Raw genomic sequence first — 27,059 nt, 5'->3', positions numbered from 1 at the left:
CATCTTTATAATCCTGTTAGATTTCCATGTAAATTCTGATTATGACATCACAAACTATCATTGTACACTATGAGGTCAATACTTGAATCGCTGTAGACTGTGATCTCATAGCTGCCTCTGAATGTTATAAAGACTGTTAGAGCAAATCCCAGTACACTTTACTCCGGTTGTTTACTTGTGAATACTGAGAGAATTATCATGTTTGCTTTAAAGATTGCAGTGCTGCTTATCTTTATTTATCAATTTGGTGCATGTGACGACTCAGGTAAGAAAGCAATTTAAAGGGACATTATCACCAATTTATTTTTTGTAGTTATGATTATGTTATATTATATGTGTATATATATATATATATATATATATATATATATATATATATATATATATATAAATAATTATGTTATATGGTATTATTAAGAGTAGCAGGAGACTGAGTTGTTCAGGTTAGATAATATTTGCTAGATAGCAATCAGGTTATTTGTGTATCTGTATTTTTAGATAAATATGAACAAGTTATTGTCAGATGATACCATATATACCTTATTTATTGCAATGGTAGTCATGTTATTACTATTTCTATAGATTTATATCCCCTAGTAGTGATAATAAAAAGTATGGTCTATTTAAAGTGCTTAAGTGATTGGCTGCAGTAATAAACAAAAATCACTTTGTAATATAATTCTCCAGTTTCATATACAGTTAACTTGAAGTTTAAATACATAGTAATTTAGAAGTTGACACCAGTATTTATCCTTTCCAGTGTCAGATGACGTGGGGCCGCACATGCTCATACGACTTATTAGTCAATTATCACCAAAACAGTGTGAGGATCTTCTATTGGATATTACAGAATCACTTGGTCAACGCAGGGAATACGGTAGGTTTATTAACAGAAGGATGAACTGGTTAAAGACAAAACAATATAGATTACATTGATAACAATGGCACATTATAGTTTATGCTTTGTGCATTATTAAACAGTCACTAGCACAATAAGAAACACTGCATCATACATTACTGTAGTGCAGAACATTCTTCTAAAGTCTAAAGGTGTTTTCTTAAAATAATAAACAGCCCTAGCAAAACTCTATAGAATTCCAGCTTTTAGCTTCCTTATAGACTCCCTTTAATACATTTCCTCCTAGTTTTTATCATTTTTATCTCACTTTTTGGCTCCCTTTGATAAGTGCCCTTGTTTACATACACCCTTATACTAACTACCCAAAAGTAATGGTTATTATGTTATTTCCTTTAACATAAACACTGAAACACAAAAAAATGTCATTAAAATAAACAAATCCAATAAATGAATTGATCTGATTAATACTTTTTTGTATTTTGTTTATTTGCAACAGACAAAGACAAATGTCCTGACATTCTGGTGGAACTCCTTGACCAACTAGGAGACATGTCCTGGGATATATTTTCTGATGCCCTGTATGACGTAACACGTAAAGATGTTTCTAAAGGTAAAGTCTATGTTTGGCCATTGTTGTTCCTTTGTTTTAAGTGAACTTATAGTTTATTATGTTAGTACACATAAGTATTTGCTTCTAGCATGGAGAATTCTATACATTGTTGGAACATTTCATACTGTGAAATAGCTGCCTGGAGGAGAAGAGGAGAGCAGTTTTACATATGATTGTACATAAATGTCCTGCTGATTAAACACTATATATATAGCCATACTGAGACATTACATGTTCTCATGTTTATTACATACAGCACTAGTAGATCAGGTCTTTACATACAGTACTAGTAGGTTAGGTCTGTACATACAGCACTAGTAGGTCAGGTCTGTACATACAGCACTAGTAGGTCAGGTCTGTACATACAGCACTAGTAGATCAGGTATTTACATACAGCACTAGTAGATCAGGTCTTTACATACAGTACTAGTAGGTCAGGTCTGTACATACAGCACTAGTAGGTCAGGTCTGTACATACATCACTAGTAGGTCAGGTCTCTACATACAGCACTAGTAGGTCAGGTCTGTACATACAGCACTAGTAGGTCAGGTCTGTACATACAGCACTAGTATGTTAGGTCTGTACATACAACACTAGTAGCTCAGGTCTGTACATACAGTACTAGTAGGTCAGGTCTGTACATACAGCACTAGTATGTTAGGTCTGTACATACAACACTAGTAGCTCAGGTCTGTACATACAGTACTAGTAGGTCAGGTCTGTACATACAGCACTAGTATGTTAGGTCTGTACATACAACACTAGTAGCTCAGGTCTGTACATACAGCACTAGTAGGTCAGGTCTGTACATACAGCACTAGTAGGTCAGGTCTGTACATACAGCACTAGTAGGTTAGGTCTCTACATACAGCACTAGTAGATCAGGTCTTTACATACAGTACTAGTAGGTTAGGTCTCTACATACAGCACTAGTAGGTCAGGTCTGTACATACAGCACTAGTAGGTCAGGTCTGTACATACAGCACTAGTAGGTCAGGTCTGTACATACAGCACTAGTAGGTCAGGTCTGTACATACAGTACTAGTAGGTCAGGTCTGTACATACAGCACTAGTAGATCAGGTCTTTACATACAGCACTAGTAGGTCAGGTCTGTACATACAGCACTAGTAGGTCAGGTCTGCACATACAGCACTAGTAGGTCAGGTCTGTACATACAGCACTAGTAGGTTAGGTCTCTACATACAGCACTAGTAGATCAGGTCTTTACATACAGTACTAGTAGGTCAGGTCTGTACATACAGCACTAGTAGGTCAGGTCTGTACATACAGCACTAGTAGGTCAGGTCTGTACATACACCACTAGTAGGTTAGGTCTCTACATACAGCACTAGTAGATCAGGTCTTTACATACAGTACTAGTAGGTCAGGTCTGTACATACAGCACTAGTAGGTCAGGTCTGTACATACAGCACTAGTAGATCAGGTCTTTACATACAGTACTAGTAGATCAGGTCTGTACATACAGCACTAGTAGGTCAGGTCTATACATACAGCACTAGTAGGTTAGGTCTTTGCATACAGCACTAGTAGGTCAGGTCTGTACATACAGTACTAGTAGGTTAGGTCTGTACATACAGCACTAGTAGGTCAGGTCTGTACATACAGCACTAGTAGGTCAGGTCTGTACATACAGCACTAGTAGGTCAGGTCTGTACATACAGCACTAGTAGATCAGGTATTTACATACAGCACTAGTAGATCAGGTATTTACATACAGTACTAGTAGATCAAGTATTTACATACAGTACTAGTAGGTCAGGTCTGTACATACAGCACTAGTAGGTGAGGTCTGTACATACAGCACTAGAAGGTCAGGTCTGTACATACAGCACTAGTAGGTTAGGTATATACATACAGAACTAGTAGGTTAGGTCTGTACATACAGCACTAGTAGGTTAGGTCTGTACATACAGCACTAGTAGGTCAGGTCTATACATACAGAACTAGTAGGTTAGGTCTGTACATACAGCACTAGTAGGTTAGGTCTGTACATACAGCACTAGTAGGTCAGGTCTATACATACAGAACTAGTAGGTTAGGTCTGTACATACAGCACTAGTAGGTTAGGTCTGTACATACAGCACTAGTAGGTCAGGTCTATACATACAGCACTAGTAGGTCAGGTCTGTACATACAGCACTAGTAGGTTAGGTCTGTACATACAGCACTAGTAGGTAAGGTCTATACATACAGCACTAGTAGGTTAGGTCTGTACATACAACACTAGTGGGTCATGGCTGATTAAATGTATCCTATTTAGTTTTACAATATGTAATGATAATAAAACACGGGTCATCTCTTATTGTATAGTTTAACCAACATGCTGTCTCTTTACTCAACAGCTCTTGGAAAGTCCTTCAATAAGGGCAAGGCCTCGCTGATGACGGATGATGCCAAAGGCTATGCTGAAGGCTATCGTAGGCGAAAGAGAGGGCTCAAGACCTTCATATTACCAAAAGGTGCAAGAATGGAGACATCTGGAGCTAGAGTCAACAAGAGAGACTGTAAGTGTATTTAACAAAGTTACGTTGCTTTAAGAAACAGGTTAAATAATAAATAAATAATAATATTACAGTTTAATATTTTTGTACATAAACACAGACTGGATTCATATACATTTAGAAGGGACTATTTCCATGTTGCATTTGTTTCAGTTAAAGAAAAAAAATCATAGCTCAAAACAACTTTCCTATTAATGTTGCCAAACAAGGTTTGACATTTTAACGTTTCCTTTTTTTATATTAAATTGATGTAAAATTGATGTGTCCAGCCCTTACAGAGACAAACAATTCTATTCCTAGTAAATGGTGTGCTCTGTTAGATTTGACTAATCTTTACAATTAATTATTTTAATGGTTTAACTTTAAAATGATAACATCAGCAATCTAATGGTAACTAATCATATATTAGCTCAGTTATAATAAGACATACCTTTTGTTACTGTTCCCTGAGCTGTTTAGAACATCATCGTTCAGTTTTCTATCTGTTTTCTAATATTGAATATACTTTACCTTTGAGATCTGCCTATTATCTGCTTTATCCAAATTCAATTTTGTTTAATTTGCAGTGAACAGCCTTAAAGAAGAGGATTTGATTGTTGAGAGAGAACAGCAGCCACCATATAGCCGTCCCCTTACTGCATGGCACCACCCATTGATCTATTGGATGATCTTTGGGTTCTTCGGAGCTGCTGTATTAACTGCTGTTATCATCTTGGTCGTCGTTAAAAGCAGTGATGATGAAGAGACAGATGAAGAAGAACTTTCTGTTTTGTCTGTTTGACCAGCTTATGAATAAAAAATGCAGTCGATCAAATCACTTTATAATTATAAAATAAATTTGAATCTTTTACACCACTTCTGTCCTATATTGTTTTATATTTTAACATACATTGGTATATGAAAGATTAATAATATCTCTGGGAGAGGTAGTTAGGAATCAGGGAACACCTATCTCACCAGATTAAGCACCATAGGCAAACCATATTGTCATGGATACCAGACAGCTAAGGCTACCTCTCCAACCCTCTACAACCTCACCCCTGTTGTGTTCTCAGTGGTTTTGGACTCCTCGGAGCAACTATAATCCCTGGAAGCTTATGTTTGCTTGTCTTGTGAAGAGCTGGTGTATGACCAAGAAAACCCTCCTAGGCTGGCCGGGCTCCTGGAACTCCCGGTCGGCTGCCTCACAACGAACACCTGCCTATCTCCTCCTAGGCTGGCCGGGCCCCTGGAACTACCGGTCGGCCGCATCGTCCAGGGATACCGGTGCCCATTGACCCAGGTCGCTCCAGTGGCCCTTTGTCCCAGAGCTCTGCTCTTCTGGGGTTTGCTGCCTCTCAGGGTGGGCCAGAGGTAAGGTGATTGCCTTAAGGGAGCTCCCTTGGGAACCGGGGGTTCTGGTTCCCCCTATAACCCCTATTCTCCCTGGACTTCCAGGTGGACGTTTAAACCAGCATAACTCTGGTCCCCAGCCACGGATCACATCGCTTTTTGGACTGTAGATTCTGGGGACCGAGAGCTTTAAAATAACACCCTGGAAGTGCCACCGCTCCCCCTAGGGATCACTCCAAAAACTGCCACCCCTGGGTACTGTGAATCTGTAGGACCATGGCTGCTATGGCCGGCGCCAGCGTGTCTGGAGGTGAGGGAATGGTGGGAAAACTGTGGCATTGTCTCATGTCTTATCAAGATGAGTTGTACGTATAAAAGATGTGTGTTTGTCCCAATAAAGTCAGTTCTTGTTTCACCGTTTCACCTGAATGCTAGTCTGTCTAGTTATTTGGGTGGGCTCCTGCTAGAATCACTTTCCTGTGCTACATAGCATCTTGTTCCAGGCAGCAGAAGGACCCCTTTGGCGGAGCTACCCAGTCGGGGTAGCCGGGTATCCGTCACACAAATATTTTTTTTTTCTAGTTAATTATTGTTATACATTGCTCCTATGTTGGTGTGAAACAGGAATATATTAGTGCTATGGAAAGAGAAATGGTGGTGTAAATCAGACATGATTTAGTTTGAGTGGAGACAGGAATCAGTGGGTTTTTTTTTAGAGAAATCAATGGTGTGGGAGGAATATAAATAAACTATTCCTAATGTGGGAGGGATATTAGTGAGTTGGTGTGGGTAGGATAGGAATCATCTGGTGGTTTTAGGCAGCTTGAAATGCAGAGACTAAAATTAATTAGTGACACAGAGAGTGAAATGACTTGGTAAGTGGGACAGAAATCAGTGTTTTTGGGGTTCCTAAATTAGATTGTGATATGGGTCCATATTTTGTAAGGGATATAAAAAGGATTATTGTCCAAATTAAATGTGAAATGTTATCACATGCATAACAACTGTTGGACAGCACTAATATTTGGTACAACTTTTGGCCAGCACTAATATTTGGTATAACTGTTGTTCGGCACTAATATTTGGTATAACTGTTGGCCAGAATTAATATTTGATATAACTGTTGTTTGGCACTAATATTTGATATAACTGTTGTTTGGCAGTCTGCACTAATATTTGGTATAACTGCTGTTCGACGCTAATATTTTTTATAACTGTTGGCCAGCACTAATATTTGGTACAACGTTTGGCCGACACTAATATTTATTATAACTGTTGTTCAGCACGTCACTATGTATATATACAGTATATATTGTACCAAAATACTATCAGATACATAGAAATATGTATTTAGGAATAAGTATATATTTATATTTATATTTTCATGTGGAGTTAACGCACATGAGAGTATGTGATCGGGTTTGCAAGCAAGTTGGGTGTTAGGAATTTTTTCACACTTTTTTTGCTCCATTGTCTTCAATGGGGGAAAAGGTTATCGTGAGCTCAGTATTGTAAGTTTGGCTTTTTATGCACAATAAGTGCGTGAACGAAAGCAGTTTACTTTCAGCTCATAATACAAGCGCAACTGACACACACAAAAAGCTGAGTTGAGTGGGAACGGTAAATAACACTCCACTTGTAATCTCGTCTGATGTCTTTTAAACCCAAGTTCAAGAGACTATCGGCTAGATTTAGAGTTCTGCGGCCAAAGGGGTGCGTTAGCTACGCGTGCTTTTTTCCCCCCGCACCTTTTAAATACCGCTGGTATTTAGAGTTCACAGAAGGGCTGCGTTAGGCTCCAAAAAAGGGAGCATAGAGCATATTTACCGCCACTGCAACTCTCGATACCAGCGGTGCTTACGGACACGGCCAGCTTCAAAAACGTGCTCGTGCACGATTCCCCCATAGAAAACAATGGGGCAGTTTGAGCTGAAAAAAAACCTAACACCTGCAAAAAAGCAGCGTTCAGCTCCTAACGCAGCCCCATTGTTTCCTATGGGGAAACACTTCCTACCTAACACCCTAACATGAACCCCGAGTCTAAACACCCCTAACCTTACACTTATTAACCCCTAATCTGCCGCTCCCGCTATCGCTGACCCCTGCATTTTATTATTAACCCCTAATCTGCCGCTCCGTACACCGCCGCAACCTATGTTATCCCTATGAACCCCTAATCTGCTGCCCCTAACACCGCCGACCCCTATATTATATTTATTAACCCCTAATCTGCCGCCCCCGCTATCGCTGACCCTTGCATATTATTATTAACCCCTAATCTGCCGCTCCGTACACCGCCGCAACCTATGTTATCCCTATGTACCCCTAATCTGCTGCCCCTAACACCGCCGACCCCTATATTATATTTATTAACCCCTAATCTGCCGCCCCCAACGTCGCCTCCACCTACCTACAATAATTAACCCCTAATCTGCCGACCGGATCTCACCGCTACTATAATAAATGTATTAACCCCTAAAGCTAAGTCTAAACCTAACACTAACACCCCCCTAACTTAAATATAATTTAATTCTAACAAAATAAATTAACTCTTATTAAATAAATTATTCCTATTTAAAGCTAAATACTTACCTGTAAAATAAACCCTAATATAGCTACAATATAAATTATAATTATATTGTAGCTATTTTAGGATTAATATTTATTTTACAGGCAACTTTGTATTTATTTTAACCAGGTACAATAGCTATTAAATAGTTATTTACTATTTAATAGCTACCTAGTTAAAATAATTACAAAATTACCTGTAAAATAAATCCTAACCTAAGTTACAATTAAACCTAACACTACACTATCATTAAATTAATTAAATACAATACCTACAATTATCTACAATTAAACCTAACACTACACTATCAATAAATTAATTAAATACAATACCTACAAATAAATACAATTAAATAAACTAACTAAAGTACAAAAAATAAAAAATAGCTAAGCTACAAAAAAAAAAAAAAATATTTACAAACATTAGAAAAATATTACAACAATTTTAAACTAATTACACCTACTCTAAGCCCCCTAATAAAATAACAAAGCCCCCAAAATAAAAAAATGCCCTACCCTATTCTAAATTAAAAAAGTTCAAAGCTCTTTTACCTTACCAGCCCTGAAAAGGGCCATTTGCAGGGCATGCCCCAAATAATTCAGCTCTTTTGCCTGTAAAAAAAACACATACAATACCCCCCCCAACATTACAACCCACCACCCACATACCCCTAATCTAACCCAAACCCCCCTTAAATAAACCTAACACTAAGCCCCTGAAGATCTCCCTACCTTGTCTTCACCACACCGGGTCCCGATCGGTCCAGAGGAGCCTCTGAAGTCTTCATCCAAGCCCAAGCTGGGGCTGAAGAGTGACGTCCATCATCCGGCTGAAGTCTGGATCCAAGCGGCAAATGAAGAAGTCCATCTTCAGGAAGAAATCTTCATCCTATCCGGGCAGAAGAGGACATCCGGACCGGCAAACATCTTCATCCAAGCCGCATCTTCTATGTTGTTCCATCCGATGACGACCGGCTCCATCTTGAAGACCTCCACCGCGGATCCATCCTCTTCTTCCGACGACTAGACGACGAATGAAGGTTCCTTTAAGGGACGTCATCCAAGATGGCGTCCCTCGAATTCCGATTGGCTGATAGGATTCTATCAGCCAATCGGAATTAAGGTAGGAAAATTCTGATTGGCTGATGGAATCAGCCAATCAGAATCAAGTTCAATCCGATTGGCTGATCCGATCAGCCAATCAGATTGAGCTCACATTCTATTGGCTGATCGGAACTATTGGCCAATCGGAATTCGAGGGACGCCATCTTGGATAACGTCCCTTAAAGGAACCTTCATTCGTCGTCTAGTCGTCGGAAGAAGAGGATGGATCCGCGGTGGAGGTCTTCAAGATGGAGCCGGTCCTCATCGGATGGAACAAAATAGAAGATGCGGCTTGGATGAAGATGTTTGCCGGTCCGAATGTCCTCTTCTGCCCTTATAGGATGAAGATTTCTTCCCGAAGATGGACTTCTTCATTTGCCACTTGGATCCAGACTTCAGCCGGATGATGGACGTCACTCTTCAGCCCCTGCTTGGGCTTGGATGAAGACTTCAGAGGCTCCTCTGGACCGATCGGGACCCGGTGTGGTGAAGACAAGGTAGGGAGATCTTCAGGGGCTTAGTGTTAGGTTTATTTAAGGGGGGTTTGGGTTAGATTAGGGGTATGTGGGTGGTGGGTTGTAATGTTGGGGGGGGGTATTGTATGTGTTTTTTTTACAGGCAAAAGAGCTGAATTCTTTGGGGCATGCCCCGCAAATGGCCCTTTTCAGGGCTGGTAAGGTAAAAGAGCTTTGAACTTTTTTAATTTAGAATAGGGTAGGGCATTTTTTTATTTTGGGAGGCTTTGTTATTTTATTAGGGGGCTTAGAGTTGGTGTAATTAGTTTAAAATTGTTGTAATATTTTTCTAATGTTTGTAAATATTTTTTTATTTTTGTAACTTAGTTAATTTTTATTTTTTGTACTTTAGTTAGTTTATTTTATTGTATTTATTTGTAGGTATTGTTTTTAATTAATTTATTGATAGTGTAGTGTTAGGTTTAATTGTAGATAATTGTAGGTATTGTATTTAATTAATTTATTGATAGTGTAGTGTTAGGTTTAATTGTAACTTAGGTTAGGATTTATTTTACAGGTAATTTTGTAATTATTTTAACTAGGTAACTATTAAATAGTTATTAACTATTTAATAGCTATTGTACCTGGTTAATATAATTACAAAGTTGCCTGTAAAATAAATATTAATCCTAAAATAGCTACAATATAATTATAATTTATATTGTAGCTATATTAGGGTTTATTTTACAGGTAAGTATTTAGCTTTAAATAGGAATAATTTATTTAATAAGAGTTAATTTATTTCGTTAGATTTAAATTATATTTAAGTTAGGGGGGGGTGTTAGGGTTAGAGTTAGATTTAGCTTAAGGGGTTAATACATTTATTATAGTTGCGGTGTGGTCCGGTCAGCAGATTAGGGGTTAATTATTGTAGGTAGGTGGAGGCGACGTTGGGGGTGGCAGATTAGGGGTTAATAAATATAATATAGGGGGTCGGCTGTGTTAGGGGCAGCAGATTAGGGGTACATAGGGATAACATAGGTTGCGGCGGTGTACGGAGCGGCAGATTAGGGGTTAAAAAAATATGCAGGTGTCAGCGATAGCGGGGGCGGCAGATTAGGGGTTAATAAATATAATATAGGGGTCGGCGATGTTAGGGGCAGCAGATTAGGGGTACATAGGGATAACGTTGCTGGCGGCGGTGTACGGAGCGGCAGATTAGGGGTTAAAAATTTTTAATAGAGTGGCGGCGATGTGGGGGGACCTCGGTTTAGGGGTACATAGGTAGTTTATGGGTGTTAGTGTACTTTAGAGCACAGTAGTTAAGAGCTTTATAAACCGGCGTTAGCCCAGAAAGCTCTTAACTCCTGGCTTTTTGCTGCGGCTGGTGTTTTGTCGTTAGATTTCTAACGCTCACTTCAGCCACGACTCTAAATACCGGCGTTAGAAAGATCCCATTGAAAAGATAGGATACGCAAATGGCGTAGGGGGATCTGCGGTATGGAAAAGTTGCGGCTGCAAAGTGAGCGTTAGACCCTTTCCTGACTGACTCCAAATACCAGCGGGCGGTAAAAACCAGCGTTAGGAGCCTCTAACGCTGGTTTTGACGGCTACCGCCAAACTCTAAATCTAGGCCTAAGAGACTACTATAATGTGGCTCTACCCACGGATGTGGTTATAATTCTTATCATGCTAATTTTGTGACTGTATAATTAAAATTTTATTAAAGACTCAAATAATATGTCCCATTAGTTTGTTTTACTGCTCCTAATGCAGCAATATTTTATCACAGAAATAACTCTGCCCTCCCCACACACACACAGTTCCTCATCCTCTAAGTGGTTCCCCTACAAAGAAGATCAAAAGAGGTCTCATGGATTATTTTTTCTTTATTTGGGAAGGATCTCAATCTTATAATAATTTGAGGAAACTGCTGTATGTTGAAAACCATTTCACAGACATTTGCAACACAATTGTGACTCCAAAAAAGTAAACTCATACAAAATTGTACTGATCATTCATTTCAACAGAGAAAGCTAAAGCCATTCTACAGCATCTTTATAATCCTGTTAGATTTCCATGTAAATTCTGATTATGACATCACAAACTATCATTGTACACTATGAGGTCAATACTTGAATCGCTGTAGCCTGTGATGTCATAGCTGCCTCTGAATGTTATAAAGACTGTTAGAGCAAATCCCAGTACACTTTACTCCGGTTGTTTACTTGTGAATACTGAGAGAATTATCATGTTTGCTTTAAAGATTGCAGTGCTGCTTATCTTTATTTATCAATTTGGTGCATGTGACGACTCAGGTAAGAAAGCAATTTAAAAGGACATTATCACCAATTTATTTTTTGTAGATATGATTATGTTGTATCATATGTATATATATATATATATATATATATATATATATATAAAAATAATTATATTATATGGTATTATTAAGAGTAGCAGGAGACTGAGTTGTTCAGGTTAGATAATATTTGCTAGATAGCAATCAGGTTATTTGTGTATCTGTATTTTTAGATAAATATGAACAAGTTATTGTCAGATGATAACATATATACCTTATTTATTGCAATGGTAGTCATGTTATTACTATTTCTATAGATTTATATCCCCTAGTAGTGATAATAAAAAGTATGGTCTATTTAAAGTGCTTAAGTGATTGGCTGCAGTAATAAACAAAAATCACTTTGTAATATAATTCTCCAGTTTCATGTACAGTTAACTTGAAGTTTAAATACATAGTAATTTAGAAGTTGACACCAGTATTTATCCTTTCCAGTGTCAGATGACGTGGGGCCGCACATGCTCATACGACTTATTAGTCAATTATCACCAAAACAGTGTGAGGATCTTCTATTGGATATTACAGAATCACTTGGTCAACGCAGGGAATACGGTAGGTTTATTAACAGAAGGATGAACTGGTTAAAGACAAAACAATATAGATTACATTGATAACAATGGCACATTATAGTTTATGCTTTGTGCATTATTAAACAGTCACTAGCACAATAAGAAACACTGCATCAGGCATTACTGTAGTGAAGAACATTCTTCTAAAGTCTAAAGGTGTTTTCTTAAAATAATAAACAGCCCTAGCAAAACTCTATAGAATTCCAGCTTTTAGCTTCCTTATAGACTCCCTTTAATACATTTCCTTCTAGTTTTTATCATTTTTATCTCACTTTTTAGCTCCCTTTGATAAGTGCCCTTGTTTACATACACCCTTATACTAACTACCCAAAAGTAATGGTTATTACTTTTATTATCATAATAATTTTTATTATATATTATTATTACTATTATTATACTCAGTTTTCTATTACCCAGCATGCTTCACATTCCTTTAACATAAACACTGAAACACAGTCATTAAAATAAACAAATCCAATAAATGAATTGATCTGATTAATACTTTTTTTGTATTTCGTTTATTTGCAACAGACAAAGACAAATGTCCTGACATTCTGGTGGAACTCCTTGACCAACTAGGAGACATGTCCTGGGATATATTTTCTGATGCCCTGTATGACGTAACACGTAAAGATGTTTCTAAAGGTAAAGTCTATGTTTGGCCATTGTTGTTCCTTTGTTTTAAGTGAACTTATAGTTTATTATGTTAGTACACATAAGTATTTGCTTCTAGCATGGAGAATTCTATACATTGTTGGTACATTTCATACTGTGAAATAGCTGCCTGGAGGAGAAGAGGAGAGCAGTTTTACATATGATTGTACATAAATGTCCTGCTGATTAAACACTATATATATAGCCATACTCAGACATTACATGTTCTCATGTTTATTACGTACAGCACTAGTATGTTAGGTCTGTACATACAACACTAGTAGCTCAGGTCTGTACATACAGCACTAGTAGGTTAGGTCTGTACATACAGCACTAGTAGGTTAGGTCTCTACATACAGCACTAGTAGGTCAGGTCTGTACATACAGCACTAGTAGGTCAGGTCTGTACATACAGCACTAGTATGTTAGGTCTGTACATACAGCACTAGTAGGTCAGGTCTGTACATACAGCACTAGTAGGTCAGGTCTGTACATACAGCACTAGTATGTTAGGTCTGTACATACAGCACTAGAAGGTCAGGTCTGTACATACAGCACTAGAAGGTCAGGTCTGTACATACAGCACTAGTAGCTCAGGTCTGTACATACAGCACTAGTAGCTCAGGTCTGTACATACAGCACTAGTAGGTCAGGTCTGTACATACAGCACTAGTAGGTTAGGTCTGTACATACAGCACTAGTAGGTTAGGTCTCTACATACAGCACTAGTAGATCAGGTCTTTACATACAGTACTAGTAGGTCAGGTCTGTACATACAGCACTAGTATGTTAGGTCTGTACATACAGCACTAGTAGGTCAGGTCTATACATACAGCACTAGTAGGTTAGGTCTTTACATACAGCACTAGTAGATCAGGTCTTTACATACAGTACTAGTAGGTCAGGTCTGTACATACAGCACTAGTAGGTCAAGTCTGTACATACAGCACTAGTAGATCAGGTCTTTACATACAGTACTAGTAGATCAGGTCTGTACATACAGCACTAGTAGGTCAGGTCTGTACATACAGCACTAGTAGGTCAGGTCTATACATACAGCACTAGTAGGTTAGGTCTTTACATACAGCACTAGTAGGTTAGGTCTGTACATACAGTACTAGTAGGTTAGGTCTGTACATACAGCACTAGTAGGTTAGGTCTATACATACAGCACTAGTAGGTTAGGTCTGTACATAGAGCACTAGTAGGTTAGGTCTGTACATACAGCACTAGTAGGTCAGGTCTGTACATACAGCAATAGTAGGTCAGGTCTATACATACAGCACTAGTAGGTTAGGTCTTTACATACAGCACTAGTAGGTTAGGTCTGTACATACAGTACTAGTAGGTTAGGTCTGTACATACAGCACTAGTAGGTCAGGTCTGTACATACAGCACTAGTAGGTTAGGTCTTTACATACAGCACTAGTAGGTTAGGTCTGTACATACAGTACTAGTAGGTTAGGTCTGTACATACAGCACTAGAAGGTCAGGTCTGTACATACAGCACTAGTAGGTCAGGTCTGTACATACAGCACTAGTAGGTTAGGTCTTTACATACAGCACTAGTAGGTCAGGTCTGTACATACAGTACTAGTAGGTTAGGTCTGTACATACAGCACTAGTAGGTTAGGTCTGTACATACAGCACTAGTAGGTCAGGTCTGTACATACAGAACTAGTAGGTCAGGTCTGTACATACAGCACTAGTAGGTCAGGTCTGTACATACAGCACTAGTAGATCAGGTATTTACATACAGCACTAGTAGATCAGGTATTTACATACAGTACTAGTAGGTCAGGTCTGTACATACAGCACTAGTAGGTCAGGTCTGTACATACAGCACTAGTAGGTCAGGTTTGTACATTCAGCACTAGTAGGTTAGGTATATACATACAGAACTAGTAGGTTAGGTCTGTACATACAGCACTAGTAGGTCAGGTTTGTACATTCAGCACTAGTAGGTTAGGTATATACATACAGCACTAGTAGGTTAGGTCTGTACATACAACACTAGTGGGTCATGGCTGATTAAATGTATCCTATTTAGTTTTACAATATGTAATGATAATAAAACACGGGTCATCTCTTATTGTATAGTTTAACCAACATGCTGTCTCTTTACTCAACAGCTCTTGGAAAGTCCTTCAATAAGGGCAAGGCCTCGCTGATGACGGATGATGCCAAAGGCTATGCTGAAGGCTATCGTAGGCGAAAGAGAGGGTTCAAGACCTTCATAATACCAAAAGGTGCAAGACTGGAGACATCTGGAGCTAGAGTCAACAAGAGAGACTGTAAGTGTATTTAACAAAGTTACGTTGCTTTAAGAAACATAATACTGCATAGTGGGTGATCTATTACAGGTTAAATAATAAATAAATAAATAAATAAATAATAATATTATAGTTTAATATTTTTGTACATAAACACAGACTGGATTCATATACATTTAGAAGGGACTATTTCCATGTTGCATTTGTTTCAGTTAAAGAAAAAAAATCATAGCTCAAAACAACTTTCCTATAAATGTTGCCAAACAAGGTTTGACATTTTAACGTTTCCTTTTTTTATATTAAATTGATGTAAAATTGATGTGTCCAGCCCTTACAGAGACAAACGATTCTATTCCTAGTAAATGGTGTGCTCTGTTAGATTTGACTAATCTTTACAATTAATTATTTTAATGGTTTAACTTTAAAATAACATCAGCAATCTAATGGTAACTAATCAGATATTAGCTCAGTTATAATAAGACATACCTTTTGTTACTGTTCCCTGAGCTGTTTAGAACATCATCGTTCAGTTTTCTATCTGTTTTCTAATATTGAATATACTTTACCTTTGAGATCTGCCTATTATCTGCTTTATCCAAATTCAATTTTGTTTAATTTGCAGTGAACAGCCTTAAAGAAGAGGATTTGATTGTTGAGAGAGAACAGCAGCCACCATATAGCCGTCCCCTTACTGCATGGCGCCACCCATTGATCTATTGGATGATCTTTGGGTTCTTCGGAGCTGCTGTATTAACTGCTGTTATCATCTTGGTCATCGTTAAAAGCAGTGATGATGAAGGGACAGATGAAGAAGAACATTCTGTTTTGTCTGTTTGACCAGCTTATGAATAAAAAATGCAGTCGATCAAATCACTTTATAATTATAAAATAAATTTGAATCTTTTACAAACCTTCTGTCCTATATTGTTTTATATTTTAACATACATTGGTATATGAAAGATTAATAATATCTCTGGGAGAGGTAGTTAGGAATCAGGGAACACCTATCTCACCAGATTAAGCACCATAGGCGAACCATATTGTCATGGATACCAGACAGATAAGGCTACCTCTCCAACCCCCTACAACCTCACCCCTGTTCTCAGTGATTTTGGACTCCTCGGAGCAACTATAATCCCTGGAAGCTTATGTTTGCTTGTCTTGTGAAGAGCTGGTGTATGACCAGGAAAACCCTCCTAGGCTCGCCGGGCTCCTGGAACTCCCGGTCGGCTGCCTCACAACGAACACCTGCCTATTTCCTCCTAGGCTGGCCGGGCCCATGGAACTACCGGTCGGCCGCATCGTCCAGGGTTACCGGTGCCCATTGACCCAAGTCGCTCCAGTGGCCCTTTGTCCCAGAGCTCCGCTCTTCTGGGGTTTGCTGCCTCTCAGGGTGGGCCAGAGGTAGGGTGATTGCCTTAAGGGAGCTCCCTTGGGAACCGGGGGTTCTGGTTCCCCCTATAACCCCTATTCTCCCTGGACTTCCAGGTGGACGTTTAAACCAGCATAACTCCGGTCCCCAGCCACGGATCACATCGCTTTTTGGACTGTAGATTCTGGGGACCGAGAGCTTTAAAATAACACCCTGGAAGTGCCACGGGTCCCCCCGGGATCACCCCAAAAACTGCCACCCCTGGGTACTGTGAATTTGTAGGACCATGGCTGCTATGGCCGGCGCCAGCATGTCTGGAGGTGCGGGAATGGCGGGAAAACTGTGGCATTGTCTCATGTCTTATCAAGATGAGTTGTATGTATAAAAGATGTGTGTTTGTCCCAATAAAGTCAGTTCTTGTTTCACCGTTTCACCTGAATGCTAGTCTGTCTAGTTATTTGGGTGGGCTCCTGCTAGAATCACTTTCCTGTGCTACATAGCATCTTGTTCCAGGCAGCGGAAGGACCCCTTTGGCGGAGCTACCCAGTCGGGATAGCCGGGTATCCGTCACACAAATATTTTTTTTTTCTAGTTAATTATTGTTATACATTGCTCCTATGTTGGTGAGAGACAGGAATATATTAGTGCTATGGAAAGAGAAATGGTGGTGTAAATCAGACATGATTTAGTTTGAGTGGAGACAGGAATCAGTGTTTTTTTTGGAGAGAAATCAATGGTGTGGGAGGAATATAAATAAACTATTCCTAATGTGGGAGGGATATTAGTGAGTTGGTGTGGGTAGGATAGGAATCATCTGGTGGTTTTAGGCAGCTTGAAATGCAGAGACTAAAATTAATTAGTGACACAGAGAGTGAAATGACTTGGTAAGTGGGACAGAAATCAGTGTTTTTGGGGTTCCTAAATTAGATTGTGATATGGGTCCATATTTTGTAAGGGATATAAAAAGGATTATTGTCCAAATTAAATGTGAAATGTTATCACATGCATAACAACTGTTGGACAGCACTAATATTTGGTATAACTTTTGGCCAGCACTAATATTTGGTATAACTGTTGTTCGGCACTAATATTTGGTATAACTGTTGGCCAGAATTAATATTTGATATAACTGTTGTTTGGCACTAATATTTGGTATAACTGTTGTTTGGCAGTCTGCACTAATATTTGGTATAACTGCTGTTCGACGCTAATATTTTTTATAACTGTTGGCCAGCACTAATATTTGGTACAACGTTTGGCCAGCACTAATATTTATTATAACTGTTGTTCGGCGCTAATATTTGGCATAACTGTTGGTCAGCACTAATATTTGGTATAACTGTTATTCGGCAGTCGGCACTAATATTTGGTATAACTGCTGTCCGTCACTAATATTTGGTATAACTGTTGGCTAGCGCTAATATTTGGTACAACTGTTGGCCAGCACTAATATTTGGTATTACTGCTGTTTGGCACTAACATTTGGTATAACTGTTGACCAGGACAAATATTTGGTACAACTTTTTGTTATAGCTATTGGCCGGCACTAATATTTTGTATAACTGATATTCGATAGTCGGCACTAATATTTGGTATAACTGCTGTTCGGCCCTAATATTTGGTATAACTGTTGGCCAGCGCTAATATTTGGTACAACTGTTGGGCAGCACTAATATTTGATATAACTGTTGTTCGGCACTAATATTTGGTATAACTGTTGGCCAGGACTAATATTTGGTATAACTGTTGTTCGTCAGTCGGCACTAAAATTTGGTACAACTGCTGCTTGGCACTAATATTTGGTATAACTTTTGGCTAGCACTAATATTTGGTACAACTGTTGGCCAGCACTAATATTTGGTATAACTGTTGCTTGGCACTAATATTTGGTATAACTGTTAGCCAGCACTAATATTTGGTACAACTGTTTGCCAGCACTAATATTTGGTATAACTGTTAGCCCACTAATATTTGGTATAACTGTTGACCTTCACTAATATTTGGTATAACTGTTGTTCGGCACTAATATTTGGTATAACTGTTGGCCAGGACTAATATTTGGTATAACTGTTCCTCAGCACTAATATTTGGTATAACTGTTGTTCAGCACTAATATTTGGTATAACTGTTGGCCAGGACTAATAGTTGGTATAATTGATGGCCAGCACTAATATTAAGGAGTCTACTGTATGTATTTTGCTGTGTGTATGATTGTTTATTAATATTTCCACCTTATAGATGTCCTGCAACTAATCTATTTGATACTAAAGTCAAGAGCTTGTTCAAGATTAATTCAGCGATTAATTCAGTGTTCCTGTCGTTAAAGGGATAGTTTACACTAATATTTTCTCCCCTTTAATGTTTATTTAATTATCCATGATACCTACTGGAGTGTATTAAATTGTTTACAAATGGCTTCTTCTCCTTTATTTTCTCATTTGAAATAGCTGATTTTGTCTATTGTTTCTCCACCCATACTGAACATTTCTAAACTTAAATTCTGGTTATACAAAAAACATGTAAACTAGAAAATTTAGATAAAATAATGCTCTCATTTGGTGCTTGTGACAGAGATGTACTAAAATGTTCATTTTCCATTGTTCTCTCTAAGGGCCCGATGAGCTAACGGTCTCTGGGCTGCCAAGGTTCTTAAAGGGACATTAACCACTAAATAAATGCATTTAAGAAAAGATTAGTCTGAGAATAACATGTAGATGTATTTTTTTAAAGTCTTATTCGCTGTTTAAATATTGACAAAATAAGGGTAAAGTTTTAGGGGCCGATTTAAGAAGCAGTCAATGCTTCTTATTCCGCGTGAGCCTTCAGGCTCAGCGGAAATATAAGTTAAGAAGCAGCGGTCATAAGACCGCTGCTCCTTAATTTATCCGCCACTTCTGAGGTGGCAGACTGCAATCATCCCGTGTGGACACAATCGAAATAATTGACACCCTCTGCTAGCGGCCGATTAGCCACAAATCTGCAGGGAGTGGCATTGCACAAGCATTTCACTAGAAATGCTTGTGCAATGTTAAATGCAGACAACGTATGCTGTCGGCATTTAGCGATGTCGGGCTGACATGATCTGCTACAACGGATCATGTCCGCCCGACAGTTAATAAATCGGCCCTCAAGTATCCATCAAACAATGGGAGCTGCCATGTTGTAACTTAGGTAACCTTCTCTTCTGTGGCCAATTACAGACAGTTATAAATAGGTCACTAGAGTGTGCAGCCAATGGCTGTGTGGAATATAACAGTGTTCTGCACTTCCATTTCTAACAGGAACTGAAAAGCTCACAATGTCAGAATGGAATTACATGAAAAGGGGGCAAAATATATAATAAAAGTATATAAGAGAGTATTTTTTTATATATACCATTTATCATTTTATATTACTATCTCAAAGTGTTTAATGTCCCTTTAAATAATACTTGCCAGTCCTATTTCTCTGGTGGAATTATCTAAAGCCACTTTTTTACCTTGAAAACAGGGTGTCTCACAAAAGGGTGTATACTGTATTTTCGTACGGAAAGGAGATGCAAACATTACAAAAGTGCACAATTACATTTGTATATTACAAAATGAATAATTGAACCATTCACACAAAAGTACACAGGAAAAAAAATGTATTGTTAAGGTGCAACAGAAATCTTAACAAAATTCTTCACCAAAAATCGTTTGTTTTTAAAACCTAAGATTTGTATGTAAATAACACAGGAATAAATTGTATTAAATATGCACAGCGTAAATAATCGTTTAAGCGAACTGGATGCACAAAAATCACTTAATCATAAAATAAAATAAAAAATTAAAGGGACACTCAAGTCAAAATTAAACTTTCATGATTCTGATAGAGCAGAAATTTTAAACAACTTTCCAATTTACTTCCATTAACAAAATGTGCACAGTCATTTTATATTTATACTTTTTGAGTCACCAGCTCCTACTGAGCATGTGCAAGAATTCACAAAATTGCATTTGTGATTGGCTGATGGATGTCACATGATACAGGAGGAGTAAAAATAGAAATAACTATAACATTTGTAAGAAAAATCTACTACTCATTTGAAGTTCAGACTAAATTCTATTGCATTGTCTTGTTATCATGCATTTGTTATGCAAATCTACTGTATTGACTGGTCCTTTAAAAGTACAGAAATACAATGCATAATTGTTGTTGTTTGGTAAAATTGGCTGAACATGGGCATATATGAAAATGTTTCTCTAATCCCTGCATAATTCTGTAAAGATTTTCGCACTACAGATGCTTCTTGCAAATTAAAAGTTAGCAAGCATTTATCAAAATACTCAAAATGCCTTTAACCCTAATAGAAAACCCCATGCATATAAAAATATAGGTGATTGTAAGATGCTATATGCAGAAAGCAGTGTAATGTGATTTATATTAGCAAGCAATCAAATTAGCCAAAATTGAAAATGAAAGATTAATTGCAAAGGATTTTTTTTTAATATATAGACTATATAAAACAATCCATCACACTGTATTCGAGAGAAACACAAGAGGAGAAAAAAAAATAAAAAATATACGTTTTGTGTTAACAGGCAGATAAACATATTCAGCCAAATTTACAAATTCACAAACACTCGCCTAGATTACGAGTTTTGCGTTAGAGGCTGTGCGGTGCTAACGAGCAGTTTTCTCTCACCGCTCACTTACATGCAGTGCTGGTATTACAAATTTTTATAAACCCGGTGTTAAAAGACAAAAAGTGGGGGGCGTGTCCGTGCAACGTTCTTGACAGGACGTATTTCCTGAAGGCTCCAGGAGAATCTCTAATAATCCGCCGATTATTAGCCTTCTACAGCAAGAATTATAACATCACACATAAAAGGTTTGCAATAATAGATACTGGGGCCCCATATCTCTTCATTTTGCTGTTTTATGAAGCTGGAGACTCAGATCGGAATATAAAGGCCTAAGGCGGCGGCCTACTACCTCTAGGCTAACACCTCCCCCGGGGAAGAGTCGGGTTATTAGTGCTGTTGGGTTTGCCCAACTTACTAAACCTCTTCAAAGTATAATATTAACTGGACAGTCAATCGCTACACAACTTATAATCTCCTGAAGTCAAGACTATTTAAAGCGAAGCAATCCTAAACCATGGCACATATAACTGAAGGGGGCTGCCCGATATACCCTGTGGACTTCCCCAAAAAACTAATGTTCCTTATGAATAGGCTCATTGAGAAGGCTCCGTATGACTACTTGACTGATCGCATAGCGGCGAGAGAGACTGCTGCAAAATGCGAGGAGAGATCATCGGGGGCATCGCAATATCCCGACACTGGCTCTGCATACAATACTTGCAACTCTAGCATACCCCAGGAAAGTGTATCCTCCGATCTGAAATCTTCCGGCGACCCAGAGAAAACACATGCTGCAGACCATGGGATTGCCACAGAGGAGCACTGTTTAACAGAACATATGTTAGTAGCCCTGCTGGAAAGGGCCGTGCCCCATACACAGATTGCGACTGTGAAAAAGCTTGGTCTGATTGCATCAGGCGACATGCCGAAGGGAGGCTACCTGGCCGCACAACTTACCCGCAAGAGAACATCATGCCGCCAACAGCCCACATCAGTTAGAAACAAAGAATGGGAGACACTTGCCTATACCCAAGCTGGTTCACGCAGTCATTCAGCAACATCATTAGACCGGCTACTTGACAACTTTGAGCCACAGTATACTCACGGAGCAAGACAAGAGATATCGGCTCAACATCATCTGGTCCCCCAGATCGCTTCAGGAGTAAAATCCTTTAACTTCTTGCTGCAGCTCATCAGGGATGCAGGGAGCTCTATGGTCGCAGCGCTCAGAGAAGACGCGGGCTCACAGGAAGGCCCGCAGACAGCTGCTGAACTTGTACTCTGTGTGCGCTCCCTCTCAAGCGCAAGTTAACACGATCCTGCCTTTTCTATTCTGAAGTAACTGACACTGGTTGGAGAGACCCCCAGCATAGCTCTGGAAATGCCGAACGCTCTAAAAACCCCACAGCAGCGTGGAGTGGGGTCCACTTTTGCAACCAAAGAGGAGAGCCTGCTATGAAAGCCGGAGAGGGGCAGATAAACAAGGCATTTTGAGAGGACTATCCTTTATTGTCGTGTTGGGTAAATGTTAATCCGGGTATGCAATCGTTATGTAATTGTTGGCGTTTTTTGTTCACTGCCATGCATAATTTAATTTCATGTGGAGGTGGTCTAGCCTGCCCTAGTGCTGCTTCATTGTCTGTCACCTTGCCCATAGTGTAAATGTTGCTGTCGCCAAGCCTTTGTCTCCGTATCCTGCCTTAATACTACAGTAAGGGGATTCGCCTCACAATATTATCATCTGCATCTTAGAAATACTGCAGGACGTTGGCTCCCTATGGCTATGACCACTATTGGGCTATGGCCATCATTTATAGTATGCTTACTTAATTGTTTATGCACCACGGGGGGGGGGGGGGAATGGCTATTAATGCTCTAATGTGTTTTTTCCCTAATGCTACACTAACCCATAACCCCAGTCACCTGCATAGCAGTTAAGATATCTGGCTGTTCATTGGGGAGCATAGCATGGACCTTATTATATTGTTCTAAGAAAAATTATCTACTTAGCATACCTACATAAGGCGTAGATTGATACCCTCCCCCCCACTAACGCACTAAGTTACATATTCTGCCCATGTATTTACCCAGCCTATAAGTATTACCGGTCCTGATCCTGATAGATTAACAGATAATCAGTTATATCAACTCAAGCATTGACTGTACAGCAGATATCTTTTATTGAGAATCTATGTTTTGTTGTTTGTTTGTTTTGTTCAAATTGTTTGTTATTTGTTTTTATTATACATAATCCCTACACCTATGCTTACAATACAGCAAGGAGGATCCATGAGTGGTCCGCATTGTTACTTGAAGGGACAAAAAGGTCTATAAGCATGATTTTATACTATCAACTTGCCACTGTATTGTACATTTATATAGAAGCATGTTTAATGTATCGTATAATTCCTCAATAAAAATTGTTAAAAAAAAAAAAAAGACAAAAAGTGAGCGTAGAGCAAAATTTTGCTCAAAATCTCACTTCAATACCAGCGCTGCTTAAATCAGCGGTGAGCTGGTGTAACATGCTCATGCACGATTTCCCCATAGGAATCAACGGGGAGAGCCGGCTGAGAAAAAGTCTAACACCTGCAAAAAAGCAGCGTATAACTCAGTAACACAGCCCCATTGATTCCTATGGGGAAAGACATTTTATGTTTACACCTAACACCCTAACATGAACCCCGAGTCTAAACACCCCTAATCTTACACTTATTAACCCCTAATCTGCCACCCCCGACATCGCCGACACCTACACTATTCTTATTAACCCCTAATCTGCCGCTCCGGACATCTCTGCCACCTACATTATACTTATTAACCCCTAATCTGCCGTCCCCAATGTTGCCGCAACTTATCTACATTTATTAACCCCTAATCTACCGCTCCGGACATCGCCGCCACTATATTAAATGTATTAACCACTAAACCTAAGTCTAAGCCTAACCCTAACACCCCCTAACTTAAATATAATTTAAATAAATCTAAATAAATATTCCTATCATTAACTAAATAATTCCTATTTAAAACTAAATACTTACCTATAAAATAAACCCTAAGCTAGCTACAATATAACTAATAGTTACATTGTAGCTAGCTTAGGATTTATTTTTATTTTACAGGCAAGTTTTTATTTATTTTAACTAGGTAGAATAGTTACTAAATAGTTATTAACTATTTAATAGCTACCTAGTTAAAATAAATACAAAAGTACCTGTAAAATAAAACCTAACCTAAGTTACAATAACACCTAACACTACACTACATTTAAATAAATTCCCTACATTAAATACAATTAAATAAATTAAATTAAATTAGCTAAAGTACAAAAAACCCCCACTAAATTACAGAAAATAAAAAACAAATTACAGATATTTAAACTAATTACACCTAATCTAATAACCCTATCAAAATAAAAAAATGCCCCCCCAAAATAAAAAAAAACCCCTAGCCTAAACTAAACTATCAATAGCCTTTTGCGGGGCATTTCCCCAAAGTAATAAGCTTTTTTACCAGAAAAAAAATAATACAAACAACCCCCCAACAGTAAAACCCACCACCCACACAACCAACCCCCCAAATAAAAACCTAACTAAAAAAACCTAAGCTCCCCATTACCCTGAAAAGGGCATTTGTATGGGCATTGCCCTTAAAAGGGCAGTTAGCTCTTTTGCAGGCCCAAAGTCCCTAACCTAAAAATAAAACCCACACAATACACCCTTAAAAAACATAACACTAACTCCCTGAAGATCGACTTACCGGGATAAGTCTTCATCCAAGCCGGGCTGAAGTCCTCAACGAAGCCGGGAGAAGTCTTCATCCAAGCTGGGCGAAGTTGTCCTCCAGACGGGCAGAAGTCTTCATCCAGACGGCATCTTCTATCTTCATCCATCCGGGCGGAGCGGGTCCATCTTCAAGATATCCGACGCGGAGCATCCTCTTCTTCTGATGACTAAAGATGAATGAAGGTACCTTTAAGTGATGTCATTCAAGATGGCATCCCTTAGATTCTGATTGGCTGATAGAATTCTATCAGTCAATCGGAATTAAGGTAGAAAAAATCCTATTGGCTGATGCAATCAGCCAATAGGATTTACCTTCAATCCTATTGGCTGATCCAATCAGGCAATAGGATTGAGCTCGCATTCTATTGGCTGATTGGAACAGCCAATAGAATGCAAGCTCAATCCTATTGGCTGATTGGATCAGCCAATAGGATTGAAGTTCAATTCTATTGGCTGATTGCATCAGCCAATAGGATTTTTTCTACCTTAATTCCGATTGGCTGATAGAATTCTATCAGCCAATCTGAATTTAAGGGACGCCATCTTGGATGACGTCACTTAAAGGTACCTTCATTCATCTAGAGTCGTCGGAAGAAGAGGATGCTTTGCGTCGGATGTCTTGAAGATGGACCCGCTCCATGCCGGATGGATGATGATAGAAGATGCCGTCTGGATGAAGACTTCTGCCCGTCTGGAGGACCACTTCGCCCGGCTTGGATGAAGACTTCTCCCGGATCGTTGAGGACTTCGGCCCGGCTTGGATGAAGACTTCTCCCGATAAGTCGATCTTCAGGGGGTTAGTGTTAGGTTTTTTAAAGGGTGTATTGGGTGGGTTTCATTTTTAGGTTAAGGACTTTGGGCCTGCAAAAGAGCTAACTGCCCTATTAAGGGCAATGCCCATCCAAATGCCCTTTTCAGGGCAATGGGGAGCTTAGGTTTATTTAGTTAGGTTTTTATTTGGGGGGTTGGTTGTTTGGGTGGTGGGTTTTACTGTTGGGGGGTTGTTTGTATTTTTTTTACAGGTAAAAGAGCTGATTACTTTGGGGCAATGCCCCACAAAAGGCCCTTATAAGGGCTATTGATAGTTTAATTTAGGCCAGGGTTTTTTTTATTTTGGGGGGGCATTTTTTTAATTTGATAGGGTTATTAGATTAGGTGTTATTAGTTTAAATATCTGTAAATTGTTTTTTATTTTCTGTAATTTAGTGGTTTTTTTTTGGACTTTAGCTAATTTAATTTATTTAATTGTATTTAATGTAGGAAATGTATTTAATTGTAGTGTAGTGTTAGGAGTTATTGTAACTTAGGTTAGGTTTTATTTTACAGGTACTTTTGTATTTATTTTAGCTAGGTAGTTATTAAATAGTTAATAACTATTTAGTAACTATTCTACCTAGTTAAAATAAATACAAACTTGCCTGTAAAATAAAAATAAAACCTAAGATAGATACAATGTAACTATTAGTTATATTGTAGCTAGTTTAGGGTTTATTTTATAGGTATGTATTTAGTTTTAAATAGGAATAATTTAGGTAATGATAGGAATATTTATTTAGATTTTTTTTAATTATATTTACGTTAGGGGGTGTTAGGGTTAGGCTTAGACTTAGGTTAAGGGGTTAATAGATTTAATATAGTGGCGGCAACGTTGGGGGCGGCAGATTAGGGGTTAATAAATGTAGGTAGGTGGCGGCGATGTTAGGAACGGCAGATTAGGGGTTAATAATAATATACTAATGTTTGCGAGGCGAGAGTGCGGTGGTTTAGGGGTTAATATGTTTATTATAGTGGTGGCGACGTCCGGAGCGGTAGATTAGGGGTTAATAAGTGTAGGTAGGTTGCGGCGACATTGGGGGTGGCGGATTAGGGGTTAATAAATATAATGTAGGTGTCGGCGATGTTGGGGGCAGCAGATTAAGGGTTCATAAATATAATGTAGGTGGCGGCGGTGTTCCGGAGCGGCAGATTAGGGGTTAAAAATCATT

At 38.7% G+C, this 27,059-nt stretch overlaps 2 protein-coding genes across 2 annotated transcripts; both read left to right on the top strand.

Annotated features, from left to right (window-relative positions):
• Positions 1-198: 198 nt before the first annotated feature.
• Positions 199-4,774, top strand: LOC128647533 (uncharacterized). The gene is made up of 5 exons (XM_053700317.1): positions 199-265; positions 761-877; positions 1,356-1,469; positions 3,835-3,996; positions 4,560-4,774. Exons 1-5 carry the CDS (start codon positions 199-201, stop codon positions 4,772-4,774), a joined length of 675 nt encoding a protein of 224 aa, XP_053556292.1.
• Positions 4,775-5,601: 827 nt separating this feature from the next.
• Positions 5,602-16,147, top strand: LOC128647532 (uncharacterized). Its single transcript, XM_053700316.1, has 5 exons — positions 5,602-5,635; positions 12,250-12,366; positions 12,915-13,028; positions 15,170-15,331; positions 15,933-16,147. The coding sequence occupies exons 1-5, from the start codon at positions 5,602-5,604 to the stop codon at positions 16,145-16,147; spliced, it is 642 nt and encodes a 213-aa protein (XP_053556291.1).
• Positions 16,148-27,059: the final 10,912 nt, after the last annotated feature.

The sequence above is a fragment of the Bombina bombina genome, chromosome 2 (genome assembly GCF_027579735.1).
Source record: "Bombina bombina isolate aBomBom1 chromosome 2, aBomBom1.pri, whole genome shotgun sequence".
In the NCBI taxonomy this organism is placed as follows: Eukaryota; Metazoa; Chordata; class Amphibia; order Anura; family Bombinatoridae; genus Bombina; species Bombina bombina.
The sequence above is the reverse complement of the archived record's forward strand: the minus strand, read 5'-3'. Positions and strand labels throughout refer to the sequence as shown.